Source organism: Frieseomelitta varia, unplaced genomic scaffold (genome assembly GCF_011392965.1).
Source record: "Frieseomelitta varia isolate USP_RPSP 00005682 unplaced genomic scaffold, Fvar_1.2 scaffold_906, whole genome shotgun sequence".
In the NCBI taxonomy this organism is placed as follows: domain Eukaryota; kingdom Metazoa; phylum Arthropoda; class Insecta; order Hymenoptera; family Apidae; genus Frieseomelitta; species Frieseomelitta varia.
In genome coordinates, this window is record NW_025110708.1 from 48,289 (window position 1) to 66,988 (window position 18,700).

General features: G+C 37.5%; 4 protein-coding genes across 11 annotated transcripts; 2 read left to right on the forward strand and 2 right to left on the reverse strand.

The window, feature by feature from the left end:
- The first annotated feature begins 2,312 nt into the window (after nt 1-2,312).
- Nucleotides 2,313-11,502, forward strand: LOC122537389. Of its 4 annotated transcripts, XM_043670503.1 has the most exons (7): nt 2,314-2,482; nt 6,381-6,387; nt 7,578-7,785; nt 9,030-9,769; nt 10,068-10,269; nt 10,345-10,563; nt 10,671-11,502. In XM_043670503.1, the coding sequence occupies exons 3-7, from the start codon at nt 7,597-7,599 to the stop codon at nt 10,749-10,751; spliced, it is 1,431 nt and encodes a 476-aa protein (XP_043526438.1). In that variant the 5' UTR covers nt 2,314-2,482; nt 6,381-6,387; nt 7,578-7,596; the 3' UTR covers nt 10,752-11,502. The 4 variants fall into 4 exon arrangements, with proteins under 4 accessions (XP_043526441.1, XP_043526438.1, XP_043526437.1 ...); XM_043670506.1 differs by lacking the exon at nt 6,381-6,387 and having other exon boundaries at nt 2,313-2,481; nt 7,579-7,785; XM_043670502.1 differs by lacking the exon at nt 6,381-6,387 and having other exon boundaries at nt 7,582-7,785.
- On the forward strand, nt 9,877-15,187 carry LOC122537391 (E3 ubiquitin-protein ligase HERC2). Of its 5 annotated transcripts, none has more exons than XM_043670512.1 (7): nt 9,877-9,889; nt 13,521-13,769; nt 13,833-14,023; nt 14,179-14,308; nt 14,384-14,510; nt 14,684-14,858; nt 14,957-15,187. In XM_043670512.1, exons 2-7 carry the CDS (start codon nt 13,525-13,527, stop codon nt 15,124-15,126), a joined length of 1,038 nt encoding a protein of 345 aa, XP_043526447.1. In that variant the 5' UTR covers nt 9,877-9,889; nt 13,521-13,524; the 3' UTR covers nt 15,127-15,187. The 5 variants fall into 5 exon arrangements, with proteins under 5 accessions (XP_043526447.1, XP_043526443.1, XP_043526445.1 ...); XM_043670508.1 differs by lacking the exon at nt 9,877-9,889 and adding an exon at nt 12,912-13,130; XM_043670510.1 differs by lacking the exon at nt 9,877-9,889 and adding an exon at nt 12,912-13,057.
- Nucleotides 11,220-13,333, reverse strand: LOC122537394 (ADP-ribosylation factor-like protein 3). The gene is made up of 5 exons (XM_043670514.1): nt 13,239-13,333; nt 12,693-12,821; nt 12,494-12,625; nt 11,752-11,988; nt 11,220-11,588 (listed from the first exon to the last, which is right to left on the reverse strand). The coding sequence occupies exons 1-5, from the start codon at nt 13,239-13,241 to the stop codon at nt 11,547-11,549; spliced, it is 543 nt and encodes a 180-aa protein (XP_043526449.1). The 5' UTR covers nt 13,242-13,333; the 3' UTR covers nt 11,220-11,546.
- On the reverse strand, nt 14,897-16,827 carry LOC122537392. Its single transcript, XM_043670513.1, has 5 exons — nt 16,237-16,827; nt 15,927-16,095; nt 15,772-15,855; nt 15,497-15,702; nt 14,897-15,361 (listed from the first exon to the last, which is right to left on the reverse strand). Exons 1-5 carry the CDS (start codon nt 16,358-16,360, stop codon nt 15,213-15,215), a joined length of 732 nt encoding a protein of 243 aa, XP_043526448.1. The 5' UTR covers nt 16,361-16,827; the 3' UTR covers nt 14,897-15,212.
- Nucleotides 16,828-18,700: the final 1,873 nt, after the last annotated feature.

Genomic DNA, 18,700 nt, shown 5'->3' on the forward strand with positions numbered 1-18,700 from the left:
TCTCGTAACGGTGTTTCCCGAGACTGGCGGCACGCGTGCGTATCTAAACGCCACGGTATTTTTCTTTTTTCTTTTTTTTTTTTTTTCTTTTCTTCAACAACGTTACTTCGACAGCTGTTCGAGTCGACAGCTTGATCCTCGGATTTTTGTCAAATTTATGGGAGATGTGCGAGAGATAACGCTGGCATGATTAATTAGGAACAATTGTAATGTGTTTGGTGACTGATAGTTCTGTTTCATATGAAAATCAAACGCGTGTTCGTTGATTTTTTGGATCTCAGAGACGTAATGGAACGTTTGGTTCGGAAAATGTAAATTTCGGGACAGCTGGCCTGACGAAGACTTGTCGATATATAATTTGGTATATAATCGTTATGACAAGCAATCTTAGAAGATATATAAAAAGAAGAAGTAAGCTTCAATGCCAGATGAAACAATAATTTGAGGATTCTCGTAATGGAATATTAATTTGTATAATGTGCTGAATTTTAAATTTAGTTCTCTGTGATGGTACTTCTTTGAGATCACTTTGGATAAGTGCAAAGGTGCGAAAATTAAAAGAGAGAGGTTAAAAAATTGACGATGAAAAAGTGTTGACCAAAAAAAGTTTTATAAAATCTTAATAAATTGAAATTGACGCTCACTATACGCATATGTGACGTGTTCGAGTACTGAAAGAGATTAAATGCGGTCGAATGCCAAGGAACAGTGGTCATCGAAATCCTGGCAGCTGGCCACGGATATTCGAACCGGTTAGGCGAAGCCATCTCGTGGATAGATGAGCCTTAACCTTGGCACTTTGAATCCGACGAATCGCCCCGTGTTGACGCGTATTTCCTAAATTCGTTTCGGGGTCAACGACTGGCGGCCAGAGAGGGGCCACCGAAAGTGGCGATCCGAAGCCGGTTTTATCGACCATCGACCTATATACACCGAAATCCTTTATAATTCCGGTAATCCGCTGGAATTCAAACGGAGCTTTTTCATTTCCATTTCTTTTTTTTTTTTTTTCTTTTTCTTGTTCTAGAACATCACGAGGAATCGTGACAAGCAAAACAAATTCTTACCAAAGTCATCTTCCTGTTTGATTTTGAAACTGATCGCCTTCCCATCTCTTTCAGTGTTTGTTAAAATACCACTAATTTTGCATAATACTGCTCTTCTATGATTAAATGGTTCTTTTCGATTATTTCAAACACTTGAATCTCTGATCATTTTTACGAGGACTTGCAAATATCTTTCTCTTTATTTTTTTTGATCCAAAGAATCACGTTAAAGTCGGAAAATCAACAAAAACTCTTTTGTGATTATATTATATTATATATTATTTTACTATATATATTGTATACATAGTATGATATTATATATAATTTAATATTATATATTATATATTATATATTATATATTATATATTAAATTATATATATAATATTAAATTATATATTAATATAATATTAGATTATATAGTATAATATGTTATAATTATAATAATAATAATGTAATAATAATAATTTATAATATAATATTATATAATAATAATATATTAATAATATGATTATATTATGTTATATATTACTTTACTATAAATATTGTATACATAGTATAATATTATATATAATTTAATATTATATATTATATATTAAATTATATATTATTAATACTATATATATATATATATATTAATATTATATTATATATTAATACATAGTATAATATGTTATAATTATAATAATAATAATTTATAATATAATATTATATAATAATAATATATTAATAATATTAATATATACAGTATAATATTATATGTAACATATGTATATAATATTATACTATGTCTAATATTATATATAATACCTATATATACTATACATAATATATATTACATATATTGTATAACATATCATATCCTTTAATCCACACTATCTCTACGAATGTCGGAAGCCCATTGAATTCTCTCAGAAACGTTCGCAAAACCCTTCGAAGTAACTTTCAGAAATATCTTCGGACCCAACGAATTATTTTCTCTCCAATCGCCGCCAGCTCACCAGAGTGCAGCGTGACACCAGAAGTGACAACAGAAGAGATCTCCCCGATTATTTGAAAACAGAGGATACGGAGTATATATATGTTCGAAGGTTGAACGGCAAGAATCCAACACAAGGCCCCTGTCATGCAGATTCTCATTCAACCGGCGGTGGAGTGCGGTGCAAGAACCTTCGGAGAATATTGGAGGATGTACAGAAGGTGGCGTACAAACGTCGCACGATGCTATCGGCTTCTACGCTCGCTGCTGAATGTGTACCTGGTTGCTCAGGTAGGTAAGTACCGTTCGTCGAGCTACCTTCGACGCCAGTCACGCCAGAACCTTCGTCGTGTCGGGTGCGCACGGAGACCACAACGGGACTATCCTCGGGACTATTCGCGGGTTAATCTCTCATCACCGGCGTCAACGTAACTCTCCTCTTCATCGCTGGTGTCCAAGGTATGAATTGAATCGTCATTTAATGCCGGAAAGTTTTCGTCTCTCTTTGAAAGGCCGTTTGAATGAACGCAACGACACGTTGCGAGTGGCAACGTGTGAAATATGCTCCGTTCGTTCGTTCGCGAGAACGATAAAGAAAAGGAAAAGAGAAAGAAATTTTTGTGCGAGCGATTTGGAGTCGATTGGATGAATTTTTATCGTCGACAGAATTCGATTGCAGATTTACGGTAGATTTTACAGCGCGTAACAAAGTAGCGGTGTGTCAGGCTTCAATGATCATCGTGCCCATTGAAAAGACGATCGAGCACGCTCTGGTTGATGGTAACTACCGTTGTTGCGCCTTCACGAATTTTCATAACCTATTAAGTAACTCGATTGTGTAAACCGTTCTCTCAGCTAATGTTTTTGAAGCTAATGAAACTTACGCGCGCTTAATCCGTGAATTATTCCGATCGGTTAACGGCCAGAACGGTCAGAGTCACGGATATCGGATTCTTTTTGTTTCAAGTTACGTCTGCCTTGGCCAGAGTTGACACATTTGTCGAAACGAAGAAACGAATCTCAATGACGCGATGTCTCCTACCATTCGTTAATAATACGAAAATGTAGTGAAAGGATAAATTGCTCGATTTTATTCGGCGAGATTTTGTTTTTTTTTTTCTTTTTTTCTAAATGGAACGTCGTAGAGCTTGAAACAAATTCATCGACTTCGTTAACAACCTCGTTAATCATCTAGAGTGGTTCAACTTCAATTGACATGTTTCGAATGATAAATTCTGGTGGCCATGGAATAATGCGATGTGAGAAATGCTATTAGCATTAACGCCATAGTGCCTCCAATTCGCATCGTGTTTTGAACGATAATACACTAGGTCTTGCCTTTATGTAAGCTAACTGATCTTTTACAACGAGAATCGAATATGTTAATCGCCTCCAAAGTAAGGTCGTAATTAAAGGTGAACACATTTAGTGATTACCGGGAATGTTTTTGTAACATTTGTTCCTGCGTGTTTTATTGTCGTGTTTCGTTTCGAACACGATCAATTCTTCAAGTAAAGTAAAGTGTTCGTATATACGTTTGATAAAAATTTATTACATTCGTTAAAAAAGCACCTGTTGCTTCTATTTAGTAGTAACATTATTAATAAGCTATTTATTATAATTCTAGTAATATAATTAGTAATATTATTCATAAGCTATTTAATAGTATTAAGCAGCATCGATAAAAATTTTATTAACGAATTACTTCAAATATCAAAGAAATTAAAAATGCTAACAAATAGACTCAGTTCTAGTGTTAATTCAAGCAGAACTATACGCTACGATGTTGATGATAAAATACGTTCTGTTTTATTTTACTTTTGAAACAAATTGCGCGAGATTTGATTAATTTAATACCAATATAATGCAAAAAGGAAAACCAACCACATTCGTACATTTTGACAATCAATTCTTTCTTTTTTTATAAATAAAATTTGTTTCTTGAAATCAAAGTTAATATTGTTAGAGAAAAAAAAAAAAAATTTGTTCTTGACAGAAATATTTTGAAGAGTCTACAACTCACATTGCAAATATTTTTATGAAATAAACTGTCGCTCGTTGCGATAAACTAACGAGCACAATGATAAGACAAGGTTGAGTTATAATATTGCACTTAACGAAGATATATTATCATTTCTCGTAATCGTTTTCCTTTTCAACTTTGTGAAGACAATGCACAAAGTGGAAAAAATACAAAAATGTTTCGTCGTTAGAAAATATTATTCACTTCAGAAGTTTGAAGAACAAGTCTTCGTAATAATCATCTTTCGACTTATTACCCCTGTCGACGTTAGTAACGTTACAACTAAGAATAACACAGTATAGGATTGTCCTCGTTTCAGGTTAAACTCAAAACCAACTAAACTAGAGTACCGAGTATTTTTGACCTCTTGCCACGCGCGTCGACAATTTTTTTGCCCAAAAATATTTCAGTTTTAAGTATATTTAAGTATAACGAAACACACAGGAGGAAACAAATAAATAAATTTATCACTTCTCAATAATTTCTATCCAGTGACGTCGTGCCGACGAGTTTCAAAAAAGAAAGCGACGAATTATCGTATACAGTTTGGTCACTCGTTATGGTCCGCAATGCGCTGGAATTTTTTTGTTCCAAAATTGTAATATTTCAGCTTTAAGTATATTCGAGTATAACGAAACACACAGGCGAAACAAATAAATAAATTTATCACTTCTCAATAATTTCTATCCAGTGACGTCGTGCCGACGAGTTTCAAAAAAGAAAGCGACGAAATTTTCGTATATACGGTTCGGTCACTCGTTATGGTCCGCAATGCGCTGGAATGACGTGCCACGCACGTCGAGAATTCTTTTGTTCCAAAATTGTAATATTTCAAGCTTCAAGTATATTCGAGTATAACGAAACACACAGGCGAAACAAAGAAATAAATTTATCACTTGTCAATAATTTCTATCCAGTGACGTCGTGCCGACGAGTTTCAAAAAAGAAAGCGACGAAATTTTCGTATATACGGTTCGGTCGCTCGTTACGGTCCGCGATCAGTTGCCAGCGCAAGCCAGTTGAAACATTAAACATTTTCACCTGCCCCTACTACAACATTAGTAGCATTAAGAGTGCGAGTAACAATGCGCTATCATCTTTGATTCCGAGAGGATTCGAGAACACGTAAATTTCGTTTCTTCCTCGCGTGGAATCGAAGAATGGGGCCGGAAAGAATGGCCCGCGCGCCACGAAAAGCGGCGCGTCGTTTAAACGAATCGTACGGGATAATAAAATTGCACATGTAACAGGTGTAGAAAGATACTCTGACCGTGTCTAACGAGCTGGTTTTTTTAATTTAATTACGCAGCAAACTGTCGGTTACGTTCGTACGTATTGTTCCTGGAGCAGGCTAACAACCGAACTTGTTGTTCTTTCCTCTCTTTAATAGAGCTATGTGCATACGTACGCACGTATATTACCTATCACTTATTCGAAAACGGTACGCGTTGTTGAGCTTGAAATCATTAATAATACACGAGCGGTACCGTTATCTCGGTTGACTCTTCAAACGCCGCGTTTGGTTGCGTTTGGTCGAGCAGAGACGAGTCCGAAAAAGACGGAGGAAGAGAAAAGGAAGGACGTGCTGTAGCATCGATGGTACTCGTGGTTCCCCACCGAACTGGAAAAACGATGTCGATGTCCGGCCGACCTTGGGAACCAACTTCCAGCGAGAAGAGTTCTCGCTCACCTCGCTTTCCCTCTCGTTCTCGCGCGAGAACGATCTGCATCTTGCACTTTCCGCGTTCGCGATCGAAGTCGATAAATAAACACGCCAACTGGAGAGAACCGCGATTTCACCGCGTCACAGTCTGATTCGAAATCCCATTGTCTATTCGGGAGATTTAATTTACGGTAAATCTGAGGACAAGCCTTCACGCTGAAAATGAGACGTTAACCACGAGTTAACAACGGGGGAACTGCAATTAATATAATTTCCTTGAAGTTTTCTAGATTTAAATTTTGGATTCCCTTGCACTTAGATGAAAATTACATTTGAATTACATTTCATTTAAACCTGGATTTTCTGCGTTCAGAAATTTTTAAACTGTCGTTCTCGCTTTTCTATTCCTCCGATACAAATTTCTTATCTTTCAGCTTTCAATGATAATTAATACGTCTAGATAATCACACGTAAGAAAGTAGAAACAAGCTTCTCTATTTTACATGATACGTGATACGTGTGTTCGATGTTTATAAAGAAATTCTCAGTATTCAACAGTCTTCGATCTTACGATCTAGTCTCTTATCTAGTTTCAGTTTAGGATCCTTCGCGACGAGTCGAAGGAGAAACCCGTCCGCGTGGGGAAAAAGGAAAATCGTTTTCAATCTGAGAAAACGGCGAGTCGGCCTGGTGATCGCTTAGCCCACAGCCGATTGACGCGAGTTTGGCGCGTCGTTGAAGGAACGATGACTAACTGTACCGTTAGCCCGAATCGTTCCTCCAACTGGAAGAATGTCAATTTCATGCGGTTTACGGTACTCAAATTGCGCGTTAGAATACACCGTTTCGATTGTTGACCAGTTTCTTTTCAATCGCGACGATCGCCCTCGTGACTGGCATTGATCTCGATGTTCACGATACGACAGATCTATATTTACTTTCGAGGACATTCTTCTCGCTGTTTTCTGCTACAGTTCTCACCATTTTTCAGAAAAAGAGAAAATGCGTCTCTATCGTCCACGAACTGGCAAACGAAAGATTATTACCTGTAGCCTGTGGAACATTTTGGTTCTGAAAAGAACAATTGACGTGGATCAGACTGTTGAATGGGAATAGATTTTTGAATAAGTATCGAATAATACTTTGAATTCATTTGAAGGATTCAATTCAGTAAAGAACTTGTCTGAAAACCGGTTTTGCATAGTAAGAACATCAAAGACAGTCGATGGGAGGCGCAACACTTTGGCGGGAGAAATGAAGAAAAGGTATAAAAGAAAATAGAATGAAACGTAGTATTCCTCTGTCGTTAAAAAGTTCATTAAAATTGCAATCGTTTTATTCAAAACCAGAGTAAGATTCCAGGACGTGTCGATAAAATTCTAGAAAAATTCAATGTCAGAGTTGTTAGCTGTTACAGTTAATTCCAATTCAAAGAATGATCTCGCAGAAAATTTCAGAACTGTAATTTAATAATACAGTTGATTCCCATTAAAAGAATAATGGCGTCTTGCAAAATTCGACAGTGAATAACGACGTGTGAGTTGACTTTCGTTTCCCAGAAATCTTTCGTGGACGATCGAACAGGGACGAGAAGAAAATCGTTCGTGCCTTCGATTCATTTCGAATGGCATTTTACGCGTGCAACGGTATCCAAGTGTCCGCGAGCCCGAAACGTTTCCGGTGTATTACTCACGGTTAAAATCCTGCCGACGACCTGGATAGAGGCGCGCGCCATCCAAAAATAACTCGATCAAGATCCGGTTGAAGGTGAACGACTCGTCCATCTTCGTTACGTCTTCGGAACCGAGAATCAAATTCGAGAAACGCCACCTGTTAATTTGTCGTCTCGTTAACGAGTTCGCGTCTTTTCAGAAGCAGAAGGGAAAAATGTGGTTGCCGAGGACGTGCGTACTGCTTCTTCTATTAGCCGCGGTGAATTGCGAAAAACACGAGACGGAGGAGGATGCCTCGTCTGTGTTCCTCGAGGCTGCTAAATCTTTCTTCTCCAACAAGGACAATCTGAATGGGCTGCAGGGCTTGGCAAGGACGTTCTTGCAATCAGACGACAGGAAAGGGGTAAGGTGACGCTCGAGGGACATTTTAAATGTCTTGGAAACACCTTGAAATTTGTGATATGTCATCTGTAAAATTTCACTTCTTTGTATTTCTTCGATTGGGAGAGCAAGAAAAAAGAATATTTATGAGTGATCGATCAGCAATATCAGATTTGTATTTGATTAATTCAAAATTCCTCACTGATCAACTCTGTAAATTGAAAAGTAGAGAGAAACGATGAAAGTTCCTTAAGATCAATTTATATCATTTCCTGGAGAAAAAACAATTCTAGCTGGTAAAAGTTCGAGGAATACAAAATTTTTAAATTCTTCCGAGAGTCCAAACTCGTAACACAAGAAAAAAGATACTAAAAATTAAAAATGTAAAATTATACAAAATTAATTTAATAATAAATATGTATATTTAATAATATATATATATACATATTTAATAATATATTATATATATTATAATATATATAAAATATTTTATAATATAAAATTAATTTCACAAATATATAATATATATAAAATTAATTCAATAATAAATAATATATATTATGTACATTGTAACATATATAATATATATAAAATATTTTATAATATTATATATAAAATATTTCATAAAAATAAATTAAAAATTAATTTCACAAATATATAATATATATAAAATTAATTTTACAAATATATAATATATATAAAATATTTTACTAATATAAAAAGAATAAAATATTTTATTAATATAAAATTAATTTCACAAATATATAACATACATAAAATTAATTTAATAATAAATAATATATGTTATGTACATTATAACGTACATAATATATATAAAATATTTTATAACATAAAATTAATTTCACAAATATATAATATATATAAAATTAATTTAATAATAAATAATATATATTATGTACATTGTAACATATATAATATATATAAAATATTTTATAATATTTTATATATATTATATGAAATATAAAATATTTCATAAAAATAAATTAAAAATTAATTTCACAAATGTATAACATATATAAAATTAATTTTACAAATATATAATATATATAAAATATTTTATAATATAAAATTAATTTCACAAATATACAACATACATAAAATTAATTTAATAATAAATAACATATGTTATGTACGTTATAACGTGCATAATGTATATGAAATATTTTATAACATAAAATTAATTTCACAAATATTCGCACATCGAAGATCCTGAGATACTAACTGCGTGGAAATTGTACGAAACAGGCCGGCAATGGGTTCGACGGGAAATCGAATGTGGACGGTGTCGGGCAAATCGTATCTGGCATAGGAAGTTTATTCTCCGGTAGCGAGAAAAGCCAAGGAATCGATTTCTCCGTGATCGGTTCGATTCTCGACGGTGTAATGAACTCTGACAAAGGCAGCAAAAGATCATCCAGGAGCGTGGAAGCGAAACAAGAGGCTGGCATCGATCTGGAGGGCATCGTGAACGTGGGAAGGATGCTGATGGGGCAAAACGGCAACGCCGACTTCATGATGGGATTGATACCGATGCTGCTGTCGAATTTTGCCGTCAACAACGACAACGACAACGAGGTTGACGCCGGCTCGAGCAAGCTGCACGATCACTCGGGCCATTCCTGGTACATGCCGCCGATCGTAGAAAACCTGCACGTGATGTGGGACCATTTCAGTAACTCGGAGCTGGGTCAAACGTTGTGGAAGAAGAGCGGTTTGTCGCAGTTCGTGGGCCAAATATCGGACTCCGAGGGGCGTGTGCAGTACGAGAAGCTGCTCGACAGCTTCGAGAACCCAAATCTACGCCGCAGATGGATACGATCGTTGACGAATTATATCGGCGAATGGATTTCCCACGTCTCCGATCCGCAGATTCAACAGCGTTACCTGAACACCGCCCAGTTCGTGGGGAACAGTTTCCTGAAGTCGCAGGGATTTCCAAAATCGGCCATGTTCGACTCGATGAGGCCGGTGGAGAGTCTTTCTAGGTACTTTGCTACTTTAAAACATTCGCTGTTCATTCGATTTATAACGACGTACCGAGAGATTAAAAATTAAAAATTTGCAATTAGATTTTTCATTTAGCTATTTATCAACGTGTGATCTTCGTACGTCGTTCTGGTAATTTTCTGTAATAATTTAATTAACCAGATGTTTACTTTTCGGTACGATGCGAAGGTGAAACGGTGAAAAAAAAAAATGGATCACTTGAACATAATTCTGAGAAACCGATTCCGAAAGTTTAGACTTGAAATTGAATTTCATTGCGCGATTATATCTCAACAGATTAGTGAACGCGGTGGGTAAACGGCACCTGGGCATGAAGATCAACAGTTCGCAGTACATCAAGCCAGCTGTGTCGTACATCAAAGAATTAATCGCTCTTGCCTCTGAGAAGGGGTTCATCATGTCCCGAGTGAACGCAAGAGAGATCAGCAACAGGCTCAGTGACACGATCAACAATGACATTATCAATCCAATATTGAAGGTAAGAAACGAAGAAGGCGATTAACGTTCTTATTATACAGGGGCCGCGTGTTTAAATTGTGGGATGGATTCGCAGTCTTATCGGGCATACAAATGGTCGATCAAGAGGCCGCAATGCGCCAGTCAAATCTTGTGCGCTATCAACGAAAAGAACGAACAGGATACGAAACAACCTCGTTTGAGAAGTTATTTAGTGAAGGTGACCAGTTTCCCTGCTGCTTGGGCTGTCAGTAACAAGCTAGGAACAAATTTCTGGAATCTCTACGGAGCTATCATGGAACACGACAAGTGCGCTGTAAGTAAAACTGCTATCTAGCATATCCTCTCCTTTCTTCATTTTTTTTCTTTTTTGCTGCTTCACATTGTCAGAATTGCTCCAACATATCTCGTTCGATTTTCCAGCAAAAATACCCGGCCGACTGTACGGATTTCCACGAAGAGGAGATCCGAATTACGACAGAGAGCGTTCACAGTGAACTTTAATCTTTAGTTCGGTGTACCTTGTGAAAGAGACGTTCGCGACATTTATCAGTCAATCTCACGGATACGCGGTCGTATCGTACGGCTAGTTATTCCATTTGTAGCTTTTAAGACCATTATACGTTAAGGAAAGGAAAAGAAAGAAAAAAAAGAGAGAGAGAGAGAGAGTCGCCAAACAAAAGTTCGAAAACAGAGTTTCAAAACGTTTTAGTGTACATAGAGAAATAACTGGAAACGAAGTCGATCGAATAAGCAGATCTTTAACTTTACGAATCTTTTATTTATCCTGAATTTCACATGAAGAATATTCACTGTTTTTTTTTTTTTTTTTTTTTTTTTTTTTTTCTTTTATGTACATTGTGCGATTCGTTTACTTTCACGGTGCTAAACATTTTTCTCAATCAAGTGTTGTGAAATCAACAATAATAAGAGCACCAGTTATAGTTACTTTTTATTACATATATATATACATATATATATATAATATCTTCTTTGGATTCATTTTCTATATTTATTTCTTTCCAATGGAATCTATAAAAATTCTATTTTATAAGAAGAACACGTGTGAGAAGCTACGCGTTACAATATTCTTCGGGACATCGTAAATCCGAGCTTAGGAAAGCTCCTTCCATGAAGGACGGAAGTTGAATGACTAGATCCATTTCGATCGTGTTCATACGCTTGCGTTGTCTGCAACAGCTTTTGTAAATATTAGGTAAAAGTCAAATAAAACGTATGTTGGATGTACGAGATACATGGTAAACCGTTTCGGTTCTCGTTGTCATTCTTACACCAGCGTTACTTCCTCTTGATGTTCTTGCATGCCCATTCAAGACCCTCCTAGAAAATCATGAGATTTAACGTTGTGATTGAATATTCTTAAAAAATGAAAAAAAAAAAAATGGTATATGTAAATCACATGTGTAATTTCTTTTACAAATTTTATTAGAGACAAGAAGTTGTTTTACTTATTCAAACGAGACCCGAGTCGAAGTTAATTTACCTTGACGCCTTTCCCTTCAGTCGCGATGCATGATTGTATCTGCCAATCGCGATCCTTAATGTTGTGCAGTCCAAGACCTTCAGCGATTTCGGCCGCTGTGACAGCTTGTCCAAGATCTTGCTTATTTGCGTACACCAACAAAGGAACACCTCTCAATTTTTCCTCCAGCAAAAGTTCTGACAATTCTTGACCTGTTTCTTCTAGTCTCTTTATGTCCGCGCTGTCCACGACGTATATCTTTGCGAGAAAAGAAAGAGAACGTAATTCTTGTTATTGTCACAGGCTTGGGCAAGTTTCATTTGAAATAAAGATAAAAGATAATCTCGAATAATCAATCGTTTCGAGTATCTTAGTTATCGACTCTTTCAAATAAAATAACGTATAATTTGAATTTTAAATATTGCACTTTGAGTAAATCAGGATCGTAAACATATGTGGACGAATTGTTTCACAACGCAATGTGGCCTCCATTGTTTTAATTTCAACCATATTCAAATAATATGTCATCACGATACGATGCACTTGGAAATATTACGTAAGAGTACCGGGACATTTTTTAATTATTTATTTACGTTAAAATACCAAATAAGAATTATAAATTCAAAGAAATGTCACTTGCTTATTCGAGTAAGCTAAGATATTAATTGTTTTCAAGTTGACGTTATCGTTTTATTTAAATAACGTTCTGGCTTATCTAATTTTATGGCATGACGCGAGTGTTAAAATAATTGAAGCGACTTACTAAAACATCCGTGTTTTCGAAATAATTTCGCCAATAGGGACGAATTTTTCGAGCACCTCCTATGTCCCAAACGTTCAATTTAAAACCTTCGCTTTGAACGCTTTTTATATTAAAGCCTTGTGTCGGCGTTACCTTTAACAAATAACGAGTTATCGCAGTAAACAATTAAATTATAATTACCTGCATTCGCGATACGTACCTGCGTAATATCCTCGCTGGCCAGCGATTTTAAAATCGTTGTTTTCCCAGCATTGTCTAATCCCAGAAGAAGCAATCGCAATTCTTTGTCCGGATTCGAACGCAATTTTCTCAAGATCGACAAAAGTCCCTGTCGTTAAACAACGAAATAAAGATAACTTTTCTACTTTCTTTCGTGCTGTCCAAATATCTGAATTTGAATCGCGCGCCTATTAATCTAGCAGACGAAATCGTTCCGCGACGGCAATGGCGTGGTCGAGGGGAAGTGTGCAACTCGGTCGTCAAGAATTTCGGAAATTCGTGCGAACGTGTGCCTGTCTGTACAATCAGAGTATAAAATAAGAAGCAAACAGAGTTAAACGAAAAGTGTGTATCGAATGAGAGGTATCGCGACGAGCGTCCGAGTTTCGTTTCAGGTCCGCAGACTTGCAACTTTTAGGTTAGGTTTCATCCGTCACGCGTGAAATACGAATGCTTTTGAAGCGGATACAGAAGAGTGCATGATACGATAGAGTGCATTAAAAATCACTAGTCAATGCTTCGTTACCATATTTCGCCGTTATTATTCGTGAAATGGGAACGAAAAACGTGGCAGAACCAGGCCACGACACGTCAATCGTTCGGTTATCGTCCCTCGAATTTGTTGTGTTGTTTTCATCGTATCTAAGGAAACTGATGCTACCTGCGTCACCGACCAATAGCCTCTCGCGCAACGTTTAACTCTATTTCCGTGTCGATTCGTTTTCCGCTTGAGCAAAGCGAAATTTTATAGAATATGAAACTTGCACACACGTCTATGTATAAAGAAAACTTTTATTCCGTTTTCTAGAGACATGTTGTTTCATTATGCCGGTTTTAATGTCAGTACGTTGTTCTCCAACGACGGGGATATTACCTATACAGTAGATTCGTTTACCGAGGTACCGTTTCCTGGAATCACTGACTTTCAAATAGGTTGGAGTTACTTTCTCGTCTGGAAGGGACAACAATTGTACATTTCTAAAAAACCTGAGGACAGTGGTAACGACACAGATTCGAGTGTCCAACCGATACGAATACCAGAAAAGTCATTAGACAGGTACATTCTGGGAATAAAAATTAAAAATACGTACATTTCAATTGAACGTTTGTATTCTTATAGTTGCAAGCACGCAGCGATCGGCAAAGATAATGTAGTAATTTTGTCAAATGACAACGAAATGTGGCAGTACAAGATTTACGAGGATACTTGGAAGAAGGTGATCAATTTCATTGGCAGTGGCGGTGATTCAGAGAAAGAGTATGCTGTTAAAATAATACAAAGAGGATGCACCGTGGCCCTTACTAATTTAGGTAATTGTGACAAATGTGGACTAATCGCGCTCTCCTTGATCCGTGCACTGAATATTTTGAATTGGCATCTGTTCATTTTTAAAAAGAAGAAAGATTACAGATTTGTCAAATACTGGAATCAGTTCACTTTGTCTTATTTTCTAATTATGGTTTAGGTCGTGCTTTTAATGTTCCCACTCTGATTCATATTCCAAAAAGGGTTCGTTTCATTGATGTTGCTGGTGGATTTGACCACACTATCTTCTTGGCAGAGAATGGTGACATCTATTCAATGGGAATGGGAACGTATGTAACTTGATTGTGTATTATTTCACAAATCGATATCGGTCAAAGTAAAATAGATTGACTCGTACGAAACAGGCGTGGTCAACTAGGGCACAACGATTTAGAGGACTGCGACAATCCAAGGATCATTGACGCCTTAGCTGGCATTAAAGTAACACAAATTTCGGCCGCGGGTTGGCACACCGCTGTAGTAACTGACCAAGTAAATAGATATTATTTCTATACGCATATTTTTGGAACATGCAAGGTTGTTATTTAATAGACGAAGCAAATTTCTGCTCAGAAAAATAATGAAATAAAATTGTATAAGCATTTGCAGTCTATATAAATATTTCTCGTACTAATGAAACAGATGAACACATTTTTAAATCATAGGGCGATTTATACACGTGGGGATGGAACGTAAACGGAGAATTGGGATTGACAAGCCAAGAGAGCAAAGTGATTGCTGTACCCACGTTAATAGATTTCACGAACGATCGGAACGAGAGCGTAGAAGTATCCGTGAAGAAAGTTCAGTGTGGAAATACGTTCACCATTTGTATGACGGGTACATTGAAAAAAAAAGAGAGAGAGAGAGAGAAAATATTAAAGAAAAGGAAGAAAGATGTATTCCAGAAATTTACTTTTTTTTTTTACTTGTAACAGATGATGGAACGCTATGGGGTTGCGGATGTAACAAGTACGGACAGTTGGGGCAATCCCCGGAAAAGCTTCCCAGCTCGCCAAAATTTATTAAGCTCGATGTTCTTTTAAACTCCGACGACATTAAAGATTTCAAGTGTTCCGAGTGGGGCACAGTCCTCGTGACAGACTGACACTGTAAGTTTTTACGACGGTTGGTTTCACAAGGAAGGAATAAAGAGATTGTTTCTCAAAGATTGTCTTGTTCGATTATTCAACGCTATGCGTCCGACGTTTCGAATATTCCCGACGATTCGTTCGCTTCTATCAGTGGTAGAATAAACGAGCGATTGTACATCAGTTGCGCTTCATCGTCCAAAGAGCGTGGAGGTGTTGGCGGTACTTCGGGAATTGTTTTGACCTTTTTACCTGTAACGTAAAGACCATTGTCAATTTTTTCCATTTGTTAATTATTTGGTTTAAAAAACTGTCGTAAGAAATATCGGTTCTACGACTTCGATTAAACGCAGAGAGTAGAAAAGTAAAAGAAAATCTCAGTTTTACCTTTCGCCTTGTTCCCTTTAGATTTTTCCATTGTGCCGACCATTCTCAAGCTTCTTTGCAATTGTACAATGAAAGGGATCGACTTGGGATCTGCCAGTTTTGTCGGGCGTGGTGTCCGAAGTGTAAACGGTAAGTCGCAAGTCTGTATTTCAATTGGTTCCACGAAGACTGCATAAATAAGCGCATAACGCAACTCGTTCGCGTACCTGTTTAACAAAACATTGTTTTCACCTGTTTGCTGTCAATGTTCATTATAGATGAAATGAAACACTTACATATCGTAGGTATCCTCGATCACTATGTCCAATACCAAACCTGGATCGATGTTACTCGAAAATCTGACGTCGTCTTGTCGCGAACTTCTCGCAAATAGACGACTCGTTACTCGAGCACAATATGGCAAAAGTTTCACAAGATTGGACTAAACTACCTTCTTATCGATTCACCTCCCGTTTCTTCAGTTTCGTCCCGCGAGTCGTCGTACTCGTCCACGATTTCGTCCCAATACGGCACTCGATTCTGTTCAGATATCTTGTCAGCTGCCACGGCGAAAATGCTCCTCATTTCTCTAAAAAAATCTTCACGCGTGTGTTTCCTATCTTGGCGAGTAAATAATCAATCATCTTGCTGATAATCCGAATTTCCAATTGTTCGCCATTTGCGTGAACGAGATTACGCAACGAGCGCCACGAGATTACTTACGAACGAAGGCGCGCGAGTATGCTCGGTAAATTGATTACCTCGAAGCAATCTAATTTCACCGGCCAGCCAGCTGATCAAAACACTCGTGCAATATTCATCGAGGTCCCTTCTGTGCCGTATCGCGTAAAGCGCCAGCGTGTCCAAAAACCAAAAGGACGCCATGTTGGTGGCGTAATCGGCGATGCCGAGAAGATTTCCTAGTAACCTGCGGAGAGAAAATGTCCCCCGTGTGTATCACGACTCGTCGAAACTGTCGTTTCGATTGATCAACGTTTCCGACTTGATGAGCTGCCGAGGTTCGTCGCTTTCCACGCTGATCGGCGTCGCGAGCAAGCTGTTGAACGTACGTGGAAGCGTCGGCAGAAACTTTCTCACGCACTCGTCGTTCGACGCTGTCTCGCTACTCTGTAAATTCACGAGCGATCACGAATTTCCGTGAATGTACAATGTCGCTGACGCGTTGACGTTGTTCGCGAATGGAAAAAAGGATTGGGAATAAAAATCGTTTCGATTCCGAGAACCTTGTCCGATCGATCACTTCCGTTCTCCGTGGTTGTCGCTCCAAAGTTGGATTTTCGCATCTTTTATCGCCCCCCGATTTTGCCAACGAAACGATGACCAACGTTTGTGCTTAAACGTTCGGCCCGTCGCCGAAGGTCGAATGGAATCTAGAAGGCGCCGTGTCGGGATAGACAGCAACAAATAAAATAAAACAGTCACAGTAGAACGGTTCGTTCGTTTTTTTTTTTTTTTTTTTTTTTATTTTTTGTTTTTTTTTTTTATTTTTTTTTTTTCTTTTTTTTTTTTTTTTTTTTATTCATTGATTTTATTTTTTAATTTTTTTTTTCCATATTTTGTTCAATATTTTCAGAAAATAACACTCCAAAGCGAAAAAACCGTATATTCTCACCAATCCCAATGTGTGTATAATATATATATATTATACTTCTCATATATAATATATATGTATATATATATAATATATATATATAATGTATACTTTTATACTTTATATATAATAATATTATGTAGAGTATAGCGCACACTTTAGACTGTTATCGATACCTTTTATAATTTTATCGATAAATTACAAATATTGAAAAACATGAAACAGACACAGCCGGCGGAGACACGGGGACTTGGGCGTCTCCTGGGACATCTTCCTACGGGAAACCGTGAAAAAAGATTCATCTTCTCTTCTCTTTCGAGCGCGCTCTTCTATTGTCGCGGCTTCCGTTTCGCTCGATGGATTCGATCGGCCATCCGAGTTCTCGAGGAAGAGAGCTCGAAAAGGTGTGAAGTGGGCGAGGAAAAAGAGAGTTCTCGGTGAAAGAGAGAGAGAGAGAGAGAGAGAAAGAAGAAATAAGAACGTTTCTTTCCCGGTTCGTTCCTTCTCCCCTCCGAAAAAAAAGAAGAAAAAAACGTAGGAGCCAGGGGGGAGGGGGAGGGGGAGGGGGAGGAGGGAAACGGAAAACGCGACGAAAAAACGCGCCTCCCTCGGGGAACACGATTAAATTACTTATTATATTATATTCGGTCGCTCGGAAATCCCCGGGTCCCGGCGCGACTGACATTTTTTTTACTTTTTATTTTTCACTTATATATTTTCACACCGAAGTCGGAAAGGCAATACGCAGTATGAACTTACTTAGTACATTTGTGTGTGTATGTGTGTACGCGTATGTGTGTGGCTTTTACAACTATTTTCCATTTTTTTGCTTCTCTCTCTGTTTTCTTCTTCTTCTTCTTCTTCTTCTTCTTCATCATTTTCTTTCTTTATTTTGTTTCCTCTTTTTCCTTTTTATTATTTACTTCTCTCTCTCGCATTGGCTGTGGTTCTTGTTTACACTTGTTGTCGTATTTTCCCTTCATCATTTTTCTCGCTTTCGTGTTCGTTTCTCTGCCTCCTCTCGCTTTTTCCTGTATCGCCTGCTCCCACGCATAGTTTTTGTCATTAACTTAACGAAGCCTCTCTCGTTTCCTTTCTCTTTTCTCTTCTTCGCCACGGACAACATTCGCCGTTTCGACCGCGATTTCTTACACATCGATCCCGATTACTACTAAAAAACTTTCCCTTCTTTGTTCCTTTCTTTCCTTTCTTCTTCCGCCTCGTTCGAATTTCATTTCGTTCAAACTTTACACTAGGTGTATATATATAGTGTTCTGCTTCGACCGTTCGTACCGTCTTCCCCCGTCTCGATAATCGTCCAAAGATACGTGAGAGTAAGAGGGAGAGAGGAGCGATGATGCAGAGAGAAGAGAAGGGAGCGTAAGAGGGTGGTGTTCTCGGAGGGGTTCTGCGAAGTGAAACATCGTATACGAATGCAGCCAATTAAATTCGTGTCCAACTAAAGGAAAAGAAGACGAAGAGAAAGGAAACGAAAGAACGAAAGAACAAAACGGAAACAGAGAAAACAGTGATCAACCAGACAGGAGCGTGGGTATGAGCGAGGGGAGCGGTGATTTCAAGTCTTTCTTTCCACTCTTCTCTCGTCGTCGATC